We start from the raw sequence: 20,219 nt of genomic DNA on the forward strand, positions 1-20,219 counted from the left end.
AGGTAGATACAAACATGACTAAAAGGAAATTGGGTACTCATCCTGTCTTCAATGTGTACGGAGCGCCCAAAGTACCAGTTGGATATTCAAAATATATAGTGAAAACCTACCTGAGACCGCTTACATAAGGTTGAGACCCCCTTGGACATTTCATGTTTTTATATGTTCATAACGTATTTTTTGTCGCAGAAAGCTCGACATACGGAAAGTGACCCGGCGGAGGCGGCGTTAGCTTAGTTCTTAAAAGCTTTATATTTTGGAAGGTTGAAGACCTGGATGATTCATACTTTGTATATTGCAATTGACGCCTCATGTTACGAAGTTTCCCCCAGTCACATGTCCAATGTCCTTGACCTGAATTACACGGTTCAGTGATTACTTTTAATTCTCTCTTATTATAAGTAATAGGATAACTAGGATATTTGGTCTGTGCGTACCTTATAAGGTCCTCATACTCGATCGTCAGACAGTTTTCACTTGAGCTTGACCTTATTTCATGGATCAGTGAACAAGGTTAAGTTTTGGTGGTCAAGTCTATATCTCAGATAGTATAAGCAATACAAGTAGTACGTGTATATTCGGTGTATAGAACGATTGTTAGGTGAACGTGTCCAACTGACGGGTGTCATCTGAACTTTGCCTCATTTTCATGGTTCAGTGGTTATAAGTATGTTTTTTTTTGTTTGATCTTTTTTTTCTAATACTATATGAAATAGGTCTACTATATTTGGTGTATGGAATGGTTGTAAGGTATAGCTAGCTGGCAGGTGTCATCTGACCTTGACCTCATTTTAATTGTTCAGGGGTTATAGTTAAGTTTTTGTGTTTTGGTCTATTTTCATTATACTGTATGCGATGGGTGTACTACATTTATTGTATAGAATGATTGTAAGGTGTACATGTCTAGCTGTCCGGTGTCATCTGACCTTGACCTCATTTTCATGGTTCAGTGGTAAAGTTAATTTTGGGAGTTCTAGTCTTTTTTCTAATATTATATGCAATAGGTCAACTTTATTTGGTGTATGGAAATATGTTATGATTTATATGTCAGTTGCGCAGGTTTTACTTGACCTTGACCTAGTTTTTACAGTTCATCGGTCAGTGTTAAGTTTTTGTTTTTAGATCCTTTTTTCTTAAAATATAAGCAATAGGTCAATTATATTTGTTGTATGGAAGAATTATTAGATGTACATGTATGCCTGGCATGGTTCATCTGGCCTTGACCTCATTTGCATAGTTCATTGCTTAATTTCAAGTTTTTTTAGTTAACGTTAAGTTAATGTGACAGTTGTAATGCAGCTCTATGTTTAGGACTATCAACATAATATCAATGATAAGTAATAAAGAAGGCGAGACACTTCAGCGCGTGCACTCTTGTGTAATATTGGCATGCATATAATTTATATTTGTAAAAGTCTAAATATTGCATTTCAAATTTCATTTCTAAAATATTATTATCTTCAGAATAAACAACTCCTCGTCTCTTATACTAATCCATTTATTACGTATTTGTAATACATTAACTTTGATAAGAAGGTCCAATCTGTTAGATGGCATGACGAAACAAACAATTCAACTTTATATATATTTGACTTCTTTTGACCTGAGTTGTTTTTGTGTGTATTGTCGTACTATGTTTGTATATTCTACATTGTTTATATAAAAAGGAGGAGGAATACGCAATTTGGCGGCTGTCCAAAGTCAGGAGCCTCTGTTCTTTGTGATTTCCTACAAATGTTAGTTTATATGTAACTGAGGAATGACGTTCATATTCACTAAACTAATACCTTTTTTGTTTAGGGGCTAGCTGGAGCCCGTCTCCTCTTACATCCACTTTTGGTGGTTAGTTGTTTCATTGCCAATCATACTAAATCTCCTTTATCTATAGACACAATTTAATGTTCTTACCTTGTAACAAACTATAAACATTGAAAAAAGTATTGCAACTACTTGATATTTTAAAACTTGAAAAATCAGTCTCTTATTTTAGATGGAATATGATAAAATATTTGTAAAATAATATTGAAACGTAGTTAATGATAACATTGGCATTCAAACGAACAACAAATGTATAAACAAAAAAGGTTTTATCTAACCAAAACTTGTATTCAAAATAAGGTGTTTTTTGTAAAATACAACTTTTACTGTAGTCGAACTTAACAATGTCAGACATTTCAAATTACATCTTTAGATAATTGTTCACATCATGGTTGATTGTTATACGCCAAAGAATTAGTACTTTGTGCGCAGTCTCCATTCAAACGGATGACCGCATCATAGCGTCTTCTGATTCCTGCCATGAGTCGACTAGTTTGTTGCTAAGGTAGCAGCAACCATTCCTGGCGAAGGGTATTGTTTATTTTATGACGTGTGTGAACTGAGGTGTCCTTTTGTGCACGGTACACCCAATAGTGTCCCAAATATGCTCGATATGGTTCAAATTCGGGCTATTATCGGGCACAGGAAGATAAACCGAATTCAATTGGAACAATGGATCTTCCTCCACGATGCTAATTTCCAACTTTGGCGAGCTCTGCACTATATTTTAAACGGGCAACTGTGTGTGTGTTCGTAGGCAAAGGTCCCAGAATTGATCTTTTCGCACGATAACAAGTAGCGATGAGCCGATCTCGAATAGTTCTTGTTTAAAGGCTCCTGTATGGTCATCACCCTCTTTGTAGTATTGTATTGTTTGTAATGGTTTCCTTCTGAACAACCTTCATATATTTGATTTTCCCTAGCAGATGTTATAGAGGGTCTTCTTGATATAGGAAGGTCTTTACATCGTTTGTTGCCTGATTTGTATTCTCAAAACGACTTATAGTGGAATGGTGATAACCAACAATTGTCACAGCGACATACCTGTTTCTCTCATGCTGATTATCTGCCATCTTGCTGCAGTTATGAGTTGTGGATGACCAATTATAAGGTGCCAATCACATAACTTTATAAACTTGGTTATTTAAAGTGTTGAAAACAATGAGGATAAAAACATCTGTTTTATTGTTTCCGAGTACAGTAGCTGAATGTGCAGATAAAAACTTATCGAGTCGATATTTATTGATTAAACTCAGTGATATTAAAACAATGTTTAACTAGTTCTATTTCAACAAATTATATCACAAAAAAATAAAGAGTGTTTTTTTAATTTGAATTTCAATTTGGTGTTGCAATACTTTTTTCCATGTGTATATGCTTAAATAACTATTGTAAAATGATAGATACATGTACACCATGTTAAATTTTCACACTTGTAATTGTTTTTTTGTTTTTTTGTGTTTTTTTTTTTATTTTAGCGAAATAAATTGTAAGACCTTTAAATTTGCGGTTTCTTAAAACGATAATATACATTAGGCACGCATGAGATGTCGAAAAATTAGCAGTAATGAGATCAAATGAATACTTTATAGATTTGAGAAATGAAAAGAAGGACAAATAAAATAAGACATTCAAAACCCAAAAAACGAGTACAGATGATAGAAGAAAAACGATAACCAAAGGTAAACATAAATTATAATTCAGACTACGAAAGAATACCATGAAGTGCAACTGTTCTATAAGACGGTTTGTAATATATGTCTTTTTGTCAAATAATGGATCATCATGTTAAAACTGAAGTAGTTAACACTTAATTTGCATGAGGGTCTGGATGTCTTTTATTTCTGTGTTCTGATTTTAAGCCATATTTCTAGACTCCAATCTTAATTGACTAGGATAGCCTGTTTTACTATCGAAGGTCTGTGGTTTTCTCCGGGCACCAATAAAAACTGGCTGCCACAAAATAGCCAAAAGTTGGCGCGTAAAAGTGGCATTAAAACACCAAAAGGCAAATCAAATGTATTATTTATGATTCTTGTCTATTATTCTCTATTCTTTTTGGTCGATTTTTCTCTTTTCTTTATATGTTTTCCCTTTATTTACTATTCTGTAAACCACCATCCACACCCTCTTTCAAATTCAATTAAAAGTGTAGAATATTTCTTAAAGAAATCTTAATTGGAAAGTATTGTTGAACTGCGCTCGTCATAACACATAACCTTTGTATTGCATATTATACATTAGAAGGTGTGGTATAGTTAACATGTGTACAACAATTCAAACGAAAAAACTAAAGGCCTAACTTGTGTACGAAATAATGAATGAAAAACAATACCAATCAGTTCTTCAGTTATTTGTTAGATTACAATATTGGTATCTGTATACTGTTGAAGACTGTGTTCTGCCCCTGACAGTCCTTTGTGTATTTGTTGTCGTTTAGTAGCTGTCTCATCGATGTAACTACACATCTTATGTTATTGTTAAATAATCTAGTGCTACATTGTACATAGTGGCTTTGAAAAATACGTTTTTTGTTCATATAGTAATAGCACTATTGCAGGAGTTAACAGTTATATACTGAAAGCTATGTGTGGAAGAACAGTAATATAAGGCATTGAAGGTGGAAGTACACTAAGATCTAAGTTCCTAAAATGCCGACTAGTCGATTCTGCGTTTATAACTATAACTTGAAAATCTTAGAAATAAAAGAAAAAAAGAACAATTAACAAATTAAATATAAGTGTCAAGATATGTTAATAAACATGATATAATTAAGAAGATGTGATATGAGTCTTAATGAGACAAATCCCCATGCAAGTCACAATGTTTAAAAGTAAACATTTATGTGTGAAAGTACGGCCTCAACATGGACCCTTAGCTCACACCGAACAGCACGTGATATAACTGGCGCCAACATGGATGAAGAATTCTTTATTTAACACTAACATTCACAAATGTAGTGTACTCAATGAGCTTTGTGGTTTATTTGACCTTTTTGACTTAAAACAAAAATGTTATTTTCACTGATGATTATAGAAAAAAAAAAGATGACTGTGGAGTGATTACCAATGAAACGACTCTTCACAAGAGACCAAATGACAAAGAAATTAACAACTATAGGTTAACGTACGGCCTTCAACAATGAGGAGTTAATCCCATACCGCATAGTCAACAATACAAAATGACACAGAAATTAAAAACTATAGGTTAACGTACGGCCTTCAACATGGAGAAGTTAATCCCATACCGCATAGTCAACAATAACAAACGACAACCACTGAATTACAAGGTCATGAGAAAGGCACACATATATATAATGTGTGTGTGTGTGTGGGAAGAGGTGGTAAACATATAAGCGGATTCCCCCTTAACTGGGAAAGTGGTTCAAAAGGACAACATAAGAACGAATTATGACAATCAATCCGTTGAAAAAGGCTTAACTCATCAGATGGATACATGTACAAGAAGTGTATCTAACAAAAATACGGAGTGGACGTGGCCGAGTACTTGTACACTCTAACAACAAAAAGATATTAGGTACAGATCTAAGAGTAAGTACTTGCAGTTACTGGCAGCTAGTTCAAAGCCACTAACAACTAATAACAAAAAATCATCTACTACACGAAACCCGCGTCTGGCGTAGAAAATTGAAATTCTGATACATTATTACTTTATTGTACATAATTCTAAATCAAACATAGATTTGTATGAACAGTCTTGAAACTCTTCAACATATTGGGCATCAAATTGTTCATTTTGTGCTACAGTGAAGTGGTTTTTCCAGTCTCCTACTATTCCTGAAACATAGTGATAATGAACGTATTTTCATAAAATATAACTTTGATTAATGAACATAAGTAAAGTGGATTTTTTTTTAAAGGATAACATCACCATTCTTTTTAGTGTAGTATATGAAGAAAGTCTTAAGGTACCTAGCACCTATTCAGAATACATTAGCAGTCAAAATCTTTTTTTTTTTGTTAACGATTAATTCTGGGTCGTCGTTTCGGTCGGCGTTCAATTCTTGTTGTTCTTATCCGATGGTTTGGAAAGCAAAAAACTTCTATTATCATCGTACGTTTATTTCTTATAAAAATGGAATTTTAATGTTACACGTATTCTGATTGGCTTGAAGTTTTTTGTCTATTAGTTCATAGATTGATTGACTTTTGGTTGATTAACGTCCAGTGTCTTCCAGTGTTTCTCTAACTAATGAGGGCCCTCATGGGGTTTTTGATTATGTGATTACTTGGCCGTTTTTTATATGATTATTTGATTATTAAGCCAAATATTTCATGATTATTTGATTACCTAGGACTGTATTTTTAGTTTATGATTATTTGATTACTAAAGATAAGCAAATATTTAATGATTTTGTGATTATATTGGCAAAAAAATGATGATTATGTGATTACTAGGACCCCCCATGAGGGGCCTCACTAATAGACATAATTTTGTCATATGTCCGTGACGTCATCAACACTTTGCCAAGATGATACCGTTAAATATAGAATTTAGAATTTAATGAATAGAACTGACTGTCATAACATAACCTAAACAATGTGGCTTTGTGGGTTATTCAAGGTGCACCAATTTCTTAATGTTATTTCTTCATAGCCAGAACAAATAGTACATGTACAATCATTACTTAAATGTTAGATTACAGGATAAATTATATATTAATCGTACATTGTAAAAAAATAGGAATTTCGTATATTCTCGCTATGAAACAAGAAAAACGCTCGGCAAATCTCCGTTTTGATTATTAATTGCTTACAACTAAATTCTACATATTTTCAGTGAACCAACACGGCTTATCTAGCACATGAAACTGCAGTTTATTATTATTGTGAAGTTCGTTCAAAATAATCATTAGAAACCCAGAGGAATGGCTTAGAGATGTTAAACTAACAGTGGAACATGTGGAAAATATTACATACATATCAGGATAACTATTTAATGTGATATCAAAATAGATAGCTTTATATTGAACGCAATGTATTAATTCGAGTAAATCTAAAAAAAGATCTGCTTATCTGCTAACCCGAATAATCCAGTCGTTATATTAATTACACTCCCTATCGATCACTACATTCCTCGAAAGGTGGAGACAATCGGAGACGGTAAGGGCTTGAATTATTCGAGTTACTTATCTGCTCAAATCAAAAGATATTATCCTTCTCGTTTGTAGTTTGTTGGGTTCAAGTTGCGGAGTATTTAGTTTTCCATGTAATGCTTTGTAGTTTGCTGTTTTTCGTTTTGTCGTTAATTGTGCTTTGTCATGGTGATGTTGATTTTTCTTTTCGTCCATTTTCTTAATTTTGAATTATTTTTCATCCTTTATGATGTAAGCCTTTTCTGATTTTTTAACTTCAATATTGATAGGAATAGACATATAACACTAGAATTACATGTACTGTTATTTTTTCTATATTTGCATGTCTAGCACAAACACAACTTAAATGAGCTTTTATTAATGAAATGTTTAATGTTATAAAAGAAGATCTAAATTCGTGTCATATTGACTTCATGATTTTGCGTGCATAACATAACGGGAACATGTTACTTTTAAAAGAAATGTCAGCAACGATATTAAATTTAATGCACAGAAATACCTTCAAGTTGGTGCTTGTAAGATTGATTACTAAATTTCCAAAAATTTTTCATTTATTAAACAATTATAATAAAAAATACAGATTATTTAGAATTGGAGCAAAACAGCCTTGTGCATACTCCAAAATAGTGACAATGTACATGTATTCTTTTCTCCGAACCTCTGTCTTATGTAAATTTAGCGAAGAAACGTCACCGCTGTTTCAAAGTTGGCAAGCGCCAATCGAAGATTACGTATCTGGCATATTTTTGACAAATATATTTAAGTTTCCTTTAAAATAAAAAGGAGTATTAAAGTTACCTTTTCTATATATGTGTGTTATCCCGTCCACAGCTTTTGAAAAATCAATCTTATTTTCTTTCATGTTCTCAAATGATGTTGCTTTTGCAATGTCTTCTATAAGTTTATCTGTGCATTGTACTTCTAGGAAGTCGGCTAGCTTCCTAATTTCTGTTTTGGGATCCTTTATTATCCATTAAAAAAAAATAGATAACCATTAAAGTGAGAAACACAACCCGTTACAAGCTCACATGCACATATATATTTTAAGTGTACTTTAAAATGACTGCATGTATGTATATAGAATTGGATATATATCAGTGTGTGCATTTACTTAGCCAGATATCAGTTTATGCATAAAAAATAAAACATGACAAACAGCATGTTATTTTTTTTTTTTAGAATTCATATCCAGCTCAAAGAGTTCTTAATACATAACAATATATTGTAAACATAAAAAGAGCCGTCTTATTACGCGTACCTCATTTTGAAAATCTTGTTACATGTATAGCAATGAATTACAATAATGAAACACAATGAAACACACAGTTAAATTTTGGCGGAGCGAGAGATAAAGTATAAGAATATATTGTTTTCACTACTGTCATCTGAAATAATGAACAGCAAACAATCGTGCTTTCATAAAAAAAAACAATTTTAACTGAGTGAAGATACAGGTAACATAATCATTTGTCGACGTCTTGTATGTGATTAAGCATAAACCAAGAATACAAACTAAGGTAACCGTTATATTTGGTTGGAGATTAATTTATATTCATTTTTTTTTATTATAAAATATACAATCACAAACCTTTTTCATTTCCTCATAAGAGCAAGTGAATATCATGCCAGGATAGTCTTTCTCTGCTTGTTCAATACCCTTTTCATAAGTGTACCATGATCCATATGCACCTACAAATATCCAATTGTATAAGTCAATAAAAATGCACTTATTATGCACAGTATCCACCTACACATAATTATTTGTAATAGAAAATGCCTGCGAATTCGCAATTCATTTGTGCAAGTAATGAAACAAAGAGTTTTGAAATTTTGCGAGTGGTACGTCGACTGCATGAACATGCACACAAGCGACATCAGGAACCTCCTGCCTTTTATTAGTCTTGTATTTTTTTTTGTTAATTAATTTCGCGGAATTTCGTCTGTCAGTGACTTCCATTTTTGCTGAACTAATATATAGTGTTGTTAAGGGGTCACATGAAGACTAATTGGTGGCCTTGGGTTGTTTTCCGCTCTTTGGTTTGGTTGTTCTCTATTTAACACCTTCTCCGTTTCCATTTTCAATAATATCTTTGTTTATTAGTTTTTATGCAGTTAAGCTGCATTATGCGAGCACCCTAGATTTGTGTTCTATCCAATAAATGCTGAAATACTTGCCATTGTTATTATCTAGCTCGCTACTATGTTATATATAACTAATTGAACACTTTTTTAATACTTTTTATTCTGGATTACAAAAAATATGACCAGAAAAACCTTAAATGATCGTCGATTTATCCAAAAGTTTTGAAGTTACACATAGGAAGTAGTGCTTATTAAGTATCCTTGTGTAGTTCATTATGACTTGTGCTTTTAGCTAAGATGTCAAAGAACAATTGTCTGAAATATTTAATCGTCGAAAATCTCTTAAGACAAGTAGTTTAGATTTCCCAAATGGCAAAAGTCGTAGGGATATTGTTTGTCATCAATACGTAGTACAACTACGTCAGTAGTCTATTATATAATAAGTTCAACTGCTCATGCTGTTGGCGGCAATTTCAAATTAGAAAAAGAAATTTTCGTAGATTTTAAATTTGGAGGCAGGTGTGCAAATTATCGGTGGTCTGAGGTCCGCTACCTTCCACTTTTGCAAGCGGAATTTCGACTAGGATGGTTGGTTTCTAGCTACGCCCGACGTAGTCACCTTCCACTTGAAAGAAAATAAGAAATTACTTTGCAAACCTTTTCATTATGTTCGCCAAAGTCTCCAATTAAACGAGCTAAAAACTTATTTTTATCATTATTATTTATGACAGCGATGTTCATTTTGTTCAACCGCTAGCTTTATACAGAAAATCGCCGACAAATATTGTATAAATTCGGGTAAAATCGTATCTGATTGACAAAAACAACATTGTAAACACATAACAATGGCGGCCGTGAAGACAAAATTTTACAATATCGGATCCGATTCCGGAAGCGGATAAGGATAATTCCGGGTTTGGAGATCAATTACTAAATAAATCAAAGCAGGTGAAAAAAAATAAATGTATGCATGGTAAATGAATATAAATACTAGAATTGTAAACTAAAAGATGTATGTAAAAGAAAGAAAAAGCAGAAGAATATTTTATACAGAAACTCAAAATTACTTTTTGACAAATTTTAATTTAAAGACAGCTGGGAACAGTATATCTAACAATATACATGTTCATGGTCACTGTCTAAATTTTCTTTATCAGTGATAAATGATGATAATGCATGTGAGATGCTTTTAAAGTATAAACATATTACTGCAATTTCGAAGGGTTATTTGTTTTTCTCAGTTTTGAAGGGTCAATCAAAGTAGCTGAAAGTTTCTTTCTTTATTTTCACAAATAATGCAACTATATTATATATACCTAAATCAGGCGCGGATCCAGAGGGGGGGGGGGGGGGGTTCCGGGGGTTGGAACCCCCTTTTTTTTGGACGATCAATGCATTTGAATGGGGACATGTAATTGGAACCCCCCCCCCCCTTTGTCCTGGGTTAGGACCCCCCCCCCCCCTTTTAAAATGGCTGGATCCGCCCCTGCCTAAATGTAAGTAAATCATATGATATATAGGTGGCATTCTTTGGGCCACTCTACCCCATCCTGTTTGATAACTTGGGAAGGGTCGAGCTCCCCACCCCTAAACCATATGAGGGGCAGATCCAGGATTTTAGGTTAGGAGGGGCGCAAACTTAAATTTTCGCCGAGCAGAGCGAGGATAAAAAAAATTTGAGGTAAAATTATCGGAATATTCTTTATTAAGCTGAGAACAACCCATGCTTTGCAAATTTAAGGGGGTGCAACCATATATATTCATGTTTGTGACAATATGAAAAATCAAATGAAATATAGGAAGAGTCGCTAGGGGTCACCGCACCCTTCCTGTTTTAGAATTCAAAAATGGTCCAGATCCCCACCCCTAAACCTATATATATATTCATGTATGGGACAATATAACAAATCAGATGAAATATAGGGGGAGTCCCTTGGGGCACCCCACCCCCTCCTGTTTGAGAATTTGAAACCCGTTGAGATCGCCACCCCTTAACCATATATTCATGTACGGGACAATATAACAATTCAAATGAAAGATAGGGGGAGTCCCTGAGGTCACTGTACACCCTCCTGTTTGAGAACTTGGAAATGGTCAAGATCCTTTCCCCTAAACCATATATACTCATGTATGGGACAATATAACAAATCAAATAAAATATAGGGGAAGTCCCTGTGATCACCACAACCCTCCTGTTTGAGAACTTGGAAATGGTTGAGATCCCCACACCAAAACAATATATATATTCATGTATGGCCCAAATTATAACTAATTAAATGAAATATAGGTGGAGTCCCTGGGGTCACCCTACCCTCCTGTTTGAGAACTTGGAAACCAATGAGATCCCCACACCAAAACAATATATATATATATTCCTGTATGGGACAATATAACAAATGAAATGAAATGTAGGGGAAGTCCCTAGGGTCACCCTACCCCAAGTGGCGGATCCAGAAATTTTCATAAGTGGGGGCCCGCTGACTGACCTAAGAGGGGGCCCGCTCCAGTCTCGCTTCAGTGATTCTCTATACAAGCAACCAAAGTTTTTCCCAAAAGAGAACCGAGAACTTGAAAACCGTTGAGATCCCAAACCCCTAAATGATATATATTCATATGTATGGGACAAAATAACAAATCATTTACATTTACTATGGGCAGGTCAGCCAGACCTCACCTTTGATTCCTGTTGTAGTGAACATTTGTCTGATTCGTTTCTCATAACTTTTGTACTATAGAACACAAACTCAGTTTTCTTTCCAGGGAAACCAGTCCATTCATACAATTACATGTTCATACTAAGTCAACTTGAACTTCTAGCAGTCAAATAAAACCAAAGTTAATTACCAAGTAGAACAACTGCAATCATTGTACCACTGCAGACTCACCATAAAAAATATACATTGATATATGCATTGCTTTTGAAACCTTGATAACATATAAATTATTTGCCTTAATAAATAAATCATTAGATAAACATGAATGTACTATATTTGAATGTTTAATGTTGAGGCAACATTGCCAGTTTTCATAATTACGGTTGCCTTGGTTTTTGGTTAACTGCCTTCAGCGCTTACAGCGCTTTGATTTATATCACTTCGTTGCATCTGTCCCCATAACAGCCACTTTTTGTTTTTTTTTTTGGGGGGGGGGGGGGGGGGGGGTAAAGCCGAGATACCAAGAATTAACCACTGTCTACATAGATTTCGATCAGTTTACTATAATAATAGCTAACACATTCGCAAATACAATTTTTATTCTTTTTATTAATGTATCAATAACTTACATTTTGCCGACATCCACAAGTCGAAAAACTCATTCCAAGTTCCAAAGAAGCTAAGAAATATATTGTCTTTCCTCGAATGGTGATAATACGATGCGCATGTGTCTTTCGGGTTTCTAATCATGTGTATTATCTTGCCCCTATGTTCGATGTGTCCCTTCGGAAGATACCTGAACTGACAATGAGTGTTGAGTAGTCTAGGCGATGGAAGGTCATCCGTGACAGAAAAGTCGGAAATGGTTTCCAGCATCGTCGTAGCTTTGTTTATATTATCGAGTTCTGCTGTTTTTCGGATTAACATACTGGTGATTTCGTTTATCCAATGTGTTCCTGGGAAAATGGATATCAAAAACGTTAAATGCATGCATGTTTATTAAACTGGACAACAATGCGCGTCGAGTCCGAATATAATACATGAATATTAACTCATATGACTCGAGCTTAATTTTCATCATTCGTGTTTGTTTAATGTTAAAGATAAATACCTGACTTTGCATACGTGCATATCATAATGTCTGTATCTCTTGACTGGAAATTAGTGATATCTTTTAAAGCTTGTTCGGCTCCTTTCTCTCTGAATGGAAGGAAAGATGGATAACCAACTCCATCATGCTCCGGTAAGGGAACAGGTTTTAAACTCTCTCTAATTTTCTTAATTTTTTCCAAATCCAATGCCATATTTTAAGTAATATAACTCTGCAATCAAATTCAAATTAATTACTTTCGAATGATTTTTTTTTATGAATAATACTTGTTATATATCTACGGGGCTCGAGAAGATACATGTAACTGTTGAGTCTATTACGAAAAACATTATGTTACGTAATTAGATTGTTCGCGGTGTCAAGCTAGTTTGTGTAAAATTCGTAACTTCGTGCCGTCTGCCTAGACTTGCAGGACAAAAATGTGAAGGACACTAAAGTATAAAAAAGAAGATGTGGTATGATTGCCAATGAGACATCTATCCACATAAGACCAAAATGACACAGACATTTAAAACAACTATAGGTTACCGTACGGCCTTCAACAATGAGCAAAGCCCATACCGCATAGTCAGCTATAATAGGCCCCGATAAGACAATGTAAAACAATTCAAACGAGAAAACTAACGGCCTTATTTATGTAACAAATGAACGAAAAACAAATATGTAACACATAAACAAACGACAACCACTGAATTACAGGCTCCTGACTTGGGACAGGCACATACATAAATAATGTGGCAGGGTTAAACATATGTTAGCGGGATCCCAACCCTCCCCCTAACCTGGGACAGTGATATAACAGTACAACATAAGAACGAACTATAAAAATCAGTTGAAAAAGGCTTAACTCATCAGATGGACAAAAATACAAGTAGACGTGGCCGGGTACTTATACATCCCGACACAAAAAGACGCAATGAACAGATCTGAGAGTACTCGCAGTTATCTGACAGCTAGTTCAAAGCCACTAACAACTAATAAAAAATCATGCATCTAAGACTAAACAATCAATCCGTACACATCCAACATCCAATTGATTTAGTGTAAAGACGTCATAAACAGCCAGAGAAAAACATGACATTGTGCAATGCCAAGTTACAGGTATCGACAGATTGTAGATCCATGAATATATATATATGTATATAACATACTAGTAATATTTAGTTAGCTTTTAATTTACTGATAACAAAGGTCTTTCAAACTAAAGCGTCGGTAATAAACTGAAAAGGCCACGGCTTAGAAAGAAAAGGACAAACAGCAGTACATAATACAGAACATTGATCAACATTAACTATACATAAAACGGGGGGATATCAGATCATGGTAATATATGGTATATGAAAAGCAGATCCAGTTCCACACGTACAAATTGGTGTTACAATTCTTGAAACTTGAACAATACCATACCAGAAAATAAGAATATAATATTATAATGGTGCTATATATTAGAACCGAAAAAAACAACGATAGCGTCTGTAAGATTTAAAGAGACAGGGCAGGAAAATAAAGAATCCGTGTGTTCACAAACCTCAACTCGTGTCCAGACTAAGCCAACAATGTCAAAATGAAAACCAACTGTAAACTTATTTACATACAAATAAAAGGATTACTATGAAATATTACGTTCTAGATGTTGACATACAGTGTATTTTAGTATGACTTATTATCACATTCATAGGTCACGTTATCAAATGGTAGGTTATGTAAGGTTAGTATATTGTAACTAAACTATGTCCTAAAATATTAATAGGTCATTAGCCACATAAGAGGGGGGGCAAGGGGTTTAACTGTTATGCTGTTATGGGGCAATTTAATTCTTTGTTATCTGTTATTTTGAAAATATATTTGCTGTTAGCTGTTATTGTCTTATTCTTTGTTAGCTGTTATTGGGCTTTTAGTTTTTTTGATATCTGTTATTGTGATAATGTATTTGCTGTTAACTGTTATTGAAAATTGGAATGTTAGCATTTTTTTTGACAGTCAATATTCGGTATAAATTGAAGATCATTGGCCATTGGGGTTTACCATTACTAATATGTTTGTCCCGTATTCAGAGAAGGATTCCATTAACATATACCCATCACAGAAGTGAGGTCCAGGACAATTCAAGTATATCTTATGATTATCCTTTGTAATAAATTCCATTTTTTTTATGAATGTGTATTTAGAATTATCTTAATTTTTTGTATGAGAATAATGTTCCTTGGAGATCCTTGTCAGATATTCCTGGCCATATGTTTTCCTTTTTGTCATATTAAGGACTAGGTCCTAACAACCACTTAACCTTTTATATAATATGGTACATAGACTCAGCTCTGTGATTCTTTTCAAAGCAGAACCAAATGCATTGTACAGTGAAATTTCCAACCATGTACTTGGGTCCGAAGCTGCACATAACTCATTACAAACAAAGATTTATTTCGTTTCAAGCCATTGTTTCCCTACTAAACTATGTATTCTACTTAATAGTACACTTGGTACAATCAAAAACCTCAGCTGATAAAAAATTGTTCAAATAAGGCCTTTGAAAATAGTGGAATAAATTGCTTTTAGAGTGTAAAAATTCGTTCGGAGTACTTGATATGTTGCATGCTTATAATTGGTGCTTTTGATTTTTCTACCCTATATACCACTTTGCCTCAAAATTTAATTAAGAAAAATTCACACACCTCTTTAAATGGTCATTTAGAAAAAGTCAGAATATTCAAACTCTTTTAGGTCACTTTTTTGATTAGCAACAAAGGGAGCTTCAGTCAATATATATAAACAATACACCAACGTTTCATGAGAACTGCTGAAAACATTTTTGTGTTAATATCTGAAAGCTGGAAAATCACCCCTTTTTGATTAATAAAACCCGTTAACTCGGAAACGTAAAATCTAAAATTTATAAAAATTGAAAGTTACCTCATGTTAATAGATATAAACAATTCACCAAAATTCCTTGCTTTGTGAAAGCATTTTTGAGATATTATCAGAAAACTGAAAAAAAACACCAATTTTATTGAGAAAAAAAAACCATTACCCAGAACCTTAAAAAATCTAAAATTTATAAAAAAAAAAAAAAAAAAAAAAAAAAAGGGAGCTCACGTCAATAGATATAACCAATTTCCCAAAGTTTAATGCAAATGGTTAAAGAGTTTTTGAGTTAATGTCCGACATGTTGACAACAGACGGACAACAGTATACCATAATACGTTCCGTAAACGAGCGTATAAAAATATTATAATATATTGAGTAGTAATTTATTTAAACACATTCTAGATACATAAATTAATACTAAAAACATAGTCATAAAAAATGGAATGCATTACAAAGGATTATATCCGTAATAAGAAATACTGATTTGTCAAAGACCGAATTATTTTAATATTTCATTTACTGTTATCTGTTTTTGTCCATTTTAATTCCTTGTTATCTGTTATGAGCCAAATCAATTTGCTGTTTTGCTGTTATTGGGACCCCCCTTGCCCCCCCTCACATAAGGATGCAAGGATACACATGGTTATTATCAATTGATCCAATGCATTTTATCGACTTTCCCACATCATTATTTGTATATATACTTATGGCATTTTTAATACAAGGTATGGTCACAGTTTAGGCGTTGTCCGTTTCATAAAAAAGTGTATAAACTATACAAAAACAATATGAAATTGTCAGAATTATAGAACATAGAAGAAGACATCATAAACAGTATCATATTTTGCATTAAGATTTCTTAAAATAAAAATACTTGTCGATAATTTTACTTTGCAATTATACCTACAAAGTATATCTAGAGCAATCTGATATGTCGGCATTATAACATCTTGGCCGACATTGCATTCTTTAATTATAACATGTTCAATACAAAAGAGTTTCCGCGTAAAACGACATTTGCAAGCAAGCAAACGATATATAAGCGCGATGTCGGAAAATAACATTGCTTCCTTACTACTTAATTTTCTATCGAAATGGACAAAGTAACATCAAAGTTGCTTAAATGCTTCCTACTATATTATAAAACTATACATATATATTGAGGTCTTCTGTCTAACATAGTATGACATTATACACACTCAGGCACGTGCTATTTGATTACTGTTTGCGACAATAGTTCTCAATAGTTAAGCAACTAACCAATAGTATATAATGTCGAAAGACAAACAAAGATATGATAATATACATTTATACAGAATTTCAAACCTTAATTTGATGACAATCTTTATTTTATTGTTTCCAAAAAAAAAATCATTTCTGTGTGTGATTATTTTAGGGTATGCTTTATCTCTCTTCACATTTAATCTATTGTGTGAAGCAAAGTTATAAGACTTACCTTGCAATTACTTTTAAACTGATTTGAAGTCAGCACAATTGTTTTTAATCCAAGCTAAGTAGACGTCAGTGGTTATAATACGTGTTCTTTTTTTTAACTTACAACTCTCTTTTTATGTGTTATAGTGTTATCTCACACATGTAAAAAGGTCAATTATAGTATGATTCGGGTATTTTATCTTGTATTTACACAGGACGTTCTGATATTTAACCTTCCCAATCTTGACCCTACTGTATTTTCTCGTCAAAAACAACGTTAATATAAGACATGACGAACAAAGAAAATAAAATCATTATTAAATTCTATGTCTTTTTTTCTATGGCATGGTATTGGTTGCAAAAAATCGATATTTTTCATTCAAATGCAATATTTTATATTTAATTGGTATATTTCTTCATTGAAATGCAATATTTTTTCATTTAAATGGTATATATTTCATTTAGATGCAATATTTTTTATTTAAATGGTATAATTTTTCATTTAAATGATATATTTTTTCATTTAAATGCAATATTTTTTTCATTTAAATGCAATATTTTTTTTCATTTAAATGCAATATTTTTTATTCAAATGATATAATTTTTCATTCAAATGGTATAATTTTCATTCAAATGCAATATTTTTTATTCAATTGGTATAATAGTTTTTTTTTTTTTTATCTATATGCAATAATTGCATTATGGGAAATTCTTTGACGTCTTAAGGTCAAATTTGCAACAACGTTTGTGATTGGTCGATAATTGTTTGGATTTCTCCCCTTTCTTTCTAAACATGAGTGACCAATAATTAAAAAAACGCTTCAGAATATCGTCCCTTTAATTAAATCTGGCGTTCGTGCGAGTCTTACACTGGCTGTTTCATTCAAACCTTGTGGTCCTATCTAGTATTTCTATTGCAAAATTTCGATGGTCATAACGTTCGGGACACTTTTCAAAAACTTCCATTGTATAAAGATATATATGCAAGTATACCTTTTTCAACAGTAGATTAGACTTTAAATGGTTTTACACTAGTCATTTTTTGGGGACCTTTATGACTTTCTGTTCTTTTTGTGTCAAGGCTCCGTATTGAAGACCGTACTTTGACCTATAATGGTTTACAGTTACAAATTTTGACTTTGATGAAGAGTTGTCTCACCGGCACTCATACCACATCTTCTTACATCTATATACAACGTAAACTAGACGTTTCTCAGACTGTTTTCTTTTTTTTAATCCTTTGCCCCCGGTTGTGTACTATTTGAGAGCTCAAGAAAAAGATTTATTTCAGTTCTCGTTGTTATTAGCTTTGACTCGCGGCAAATTTCCAGTAATTGCATGTCGGTGCTTTGTGTCTATTGTCTTAAAATTAGTTTGTTTGTGTGTGTCTCGTTTCGATCTTTTAAGTTAATCTAATTGCAACTGATTGTACAGGTTGTTATTTTATTGTACTGTTATACCACTGTCCCATATTCGGGATGCATTGAGTGCTCACAAACATGTTGTACTGTTACACCGCTGTCCCCGATTAGGGGGAGGATTTGGGATCCCGCTAACATGTTTAAACCCGCCACATTCTGTGGGTATGTGCTTGTCCCAAGTCAGGAGCATGTAATTCAGTGGTTGCCGTCTGTTGCTTTGTTATACATATTTGTGTTCGTTCATTTTTTTTGTGCATACTTACATTTATTCGGCCGTTAGTTTTCTCGATTGAATTGTTTTACATTTGTGATTTCGGGGCCTTTTATAGTTGACTATGCGATGTATGCTTAGGTTATTGTCGAAGGCCGTATGGTGACTTATAGCTGTTGAATTATGTGTAATTTGGTCTCTTGTGAAGAGTTGTTTCATTTGCAATCATACCACATCTTCGTTTCTATATCAACCCTGTCATAGTCTTTATTTACCTGTCCAAGGTCAAGAGTCTGTAGTTTAGTGGTTGTCGTTGGTTCATGTCTCGACTCATATTTGATATTTTGTAAATTGTTTTGTTATGTATAATTAGGCTGTTAGTTTTTTCGTTTGAACTGTTTACATTTTTATGTCGGGCCTTTTATAGACGACTTTACAGTATTAGGTTTTTGTCATTGTTGAAGACCTTACGATTGTCTGTAATTGCTTACATCCACTTCATGTTTGAATTCCGGTGGATTACAAAACTTTTAGGAATTTGGTCCTCATTGCTCTTCAACTTCGTACTTTATTTGGCCTTTCTAACTTTTTTGGATTCGAGCGTCACTGATGAGTCTTTTGTAGACGAAACGCGCGTCTGGCGTATATACAAAATTTAGGCCTGGTATCTGTGATGAGTTCATTTACATGTTTTTGCAATCACATTCCAGCTCTTCGTTTTTTTATTATATACCTGACTTTTTAACTCGTGTTTTCATGAACAAGCATTAAATATTTGTCACTGGGTGTTAAAATTAGCAACAATCAATCAATTTAAACTTGTGTTACAATTGTAAATAAGAGCCATTTTATATTTATATATTTGTTCGGATGGGGGACAGACGGATTTCATTAATGAATATGGTTGCCTGATAAGAGCTGAAAAATAGGCATAATAAGCGACAGATTGAAATGAATAATAATGCCCTCCCTTCCCTTCCCCATCCTTCATTTATAGATTTAAACTGACCAACACAGAATAGCCAAAAAGTGTTGAAAGTAGCGTTTAACACTAATCAATCAAAAACCCTTCCCTAGAATACCAAATAATTGTCCCTTAAGAGTAATCGTCCGTGTAGTTTTTATATTTATCCAGCTTATCGTCCTACTGTCATACCATAAAAAACGTTTATAAAAAAAAAAAAAAAAAAAAAAAAAACCAAAGAAATAGACTTCTTCTGGCTCACTTCCGAAGAACAAAAAAAAAAAAAAAAACGCGACCCATTAATATGTTTTTAAAAACGTCTTGCCCCTCCCTTTTTTTCCAAAAAAAAATCATTAATAGAGTGAAATGTTAAAAACTAAAAGATACAGAATTATAGAAACGATCTTTGAACTGAAACACACACACCATAACCATTACTGCCAATACTCGCATATATACATCTCTATACAAATATCTAAATTTAAACTTCCCCTCCCCTTCCTAAGACACCGAGGTTTTTTATCCGCCCCTGTTATATGTGTTTTT

At 33.3% G+C, this 20,219-nt stretch overlaps 1 protein-coding gene across 1 annotated transcript; it reads right to left on the bottom strand.

Moving 5' to 3' along the window:
- Positions 1-5,477: 5,477 nt before the first annotated feature.
- On the bottom strand, positions 5,478-17,225 carry LOC139483570 (sulfotransferase 1C4-like). Its single transcript, XM_071267579.1, has 6 exons — positions 17,100-17,225; positions 12,782-12,992; positions 12,300-12,626; positions 8,523-8,623; positions 7,733-7,895; positions 5,478-5,615 (listed from the first exon to the last, which is right to left on the bottom strand). The coding sequence occupies exons 2-6, from the start codon at positions 12,972-12,974 to the stop codon at positions 5,485-5,487; spliced, it is 915 nt and encodes a 304-aa protein (XP_071123680.1). The 5' UTR covers positions 12,975-12,992; positions 17,100-17,225; the 3' UTR covers positions 5,478-5,484.
- Positions 17,226-20,219: the final 2,994 nt, after the last annotated feature.

The sequence above is a fragment of the Mytilus edulis genome, chromosome 7, assembly GCF_963676685.1.
Source record: "Mytilus edulis chromosome 7, xbMytEdul2.2, whole genome shotgun sequence".
NCBI lineage: Eukaryota > Metazoa > Mollusca > Bivalvia > Mytilida > Mytilidae > Mytilus > Mytilus edulis.

What these genes read in the sequence shown, in the direction of transcription:
- LOC139483570 (XM_071267579.1), bottom strand. Translation starts at nt 12,974, where the DNA reads ATGGCATTGGATTTGGAAAAAATTAAGAAAATTAGAGAGAGTTTAAAA. An exon ending in CTTGTGGATGTCGGCAAAAT is followed by an intron (nt 8,624 to 12,299) that starts GTAAGTTATTGA and finishes GGATATTTGTAG; the next exon opens with GTGCATATGGATCATGGTAC. An exon ending in CTTATGAGGAAATGAAAAAG is followed by an intron (nt 7,896 to 8,522) that starts GTTTGTGATTGT and finishes TGGATAATAAAG; the next exon opens with GATCCCAAAACAGAAATTAG.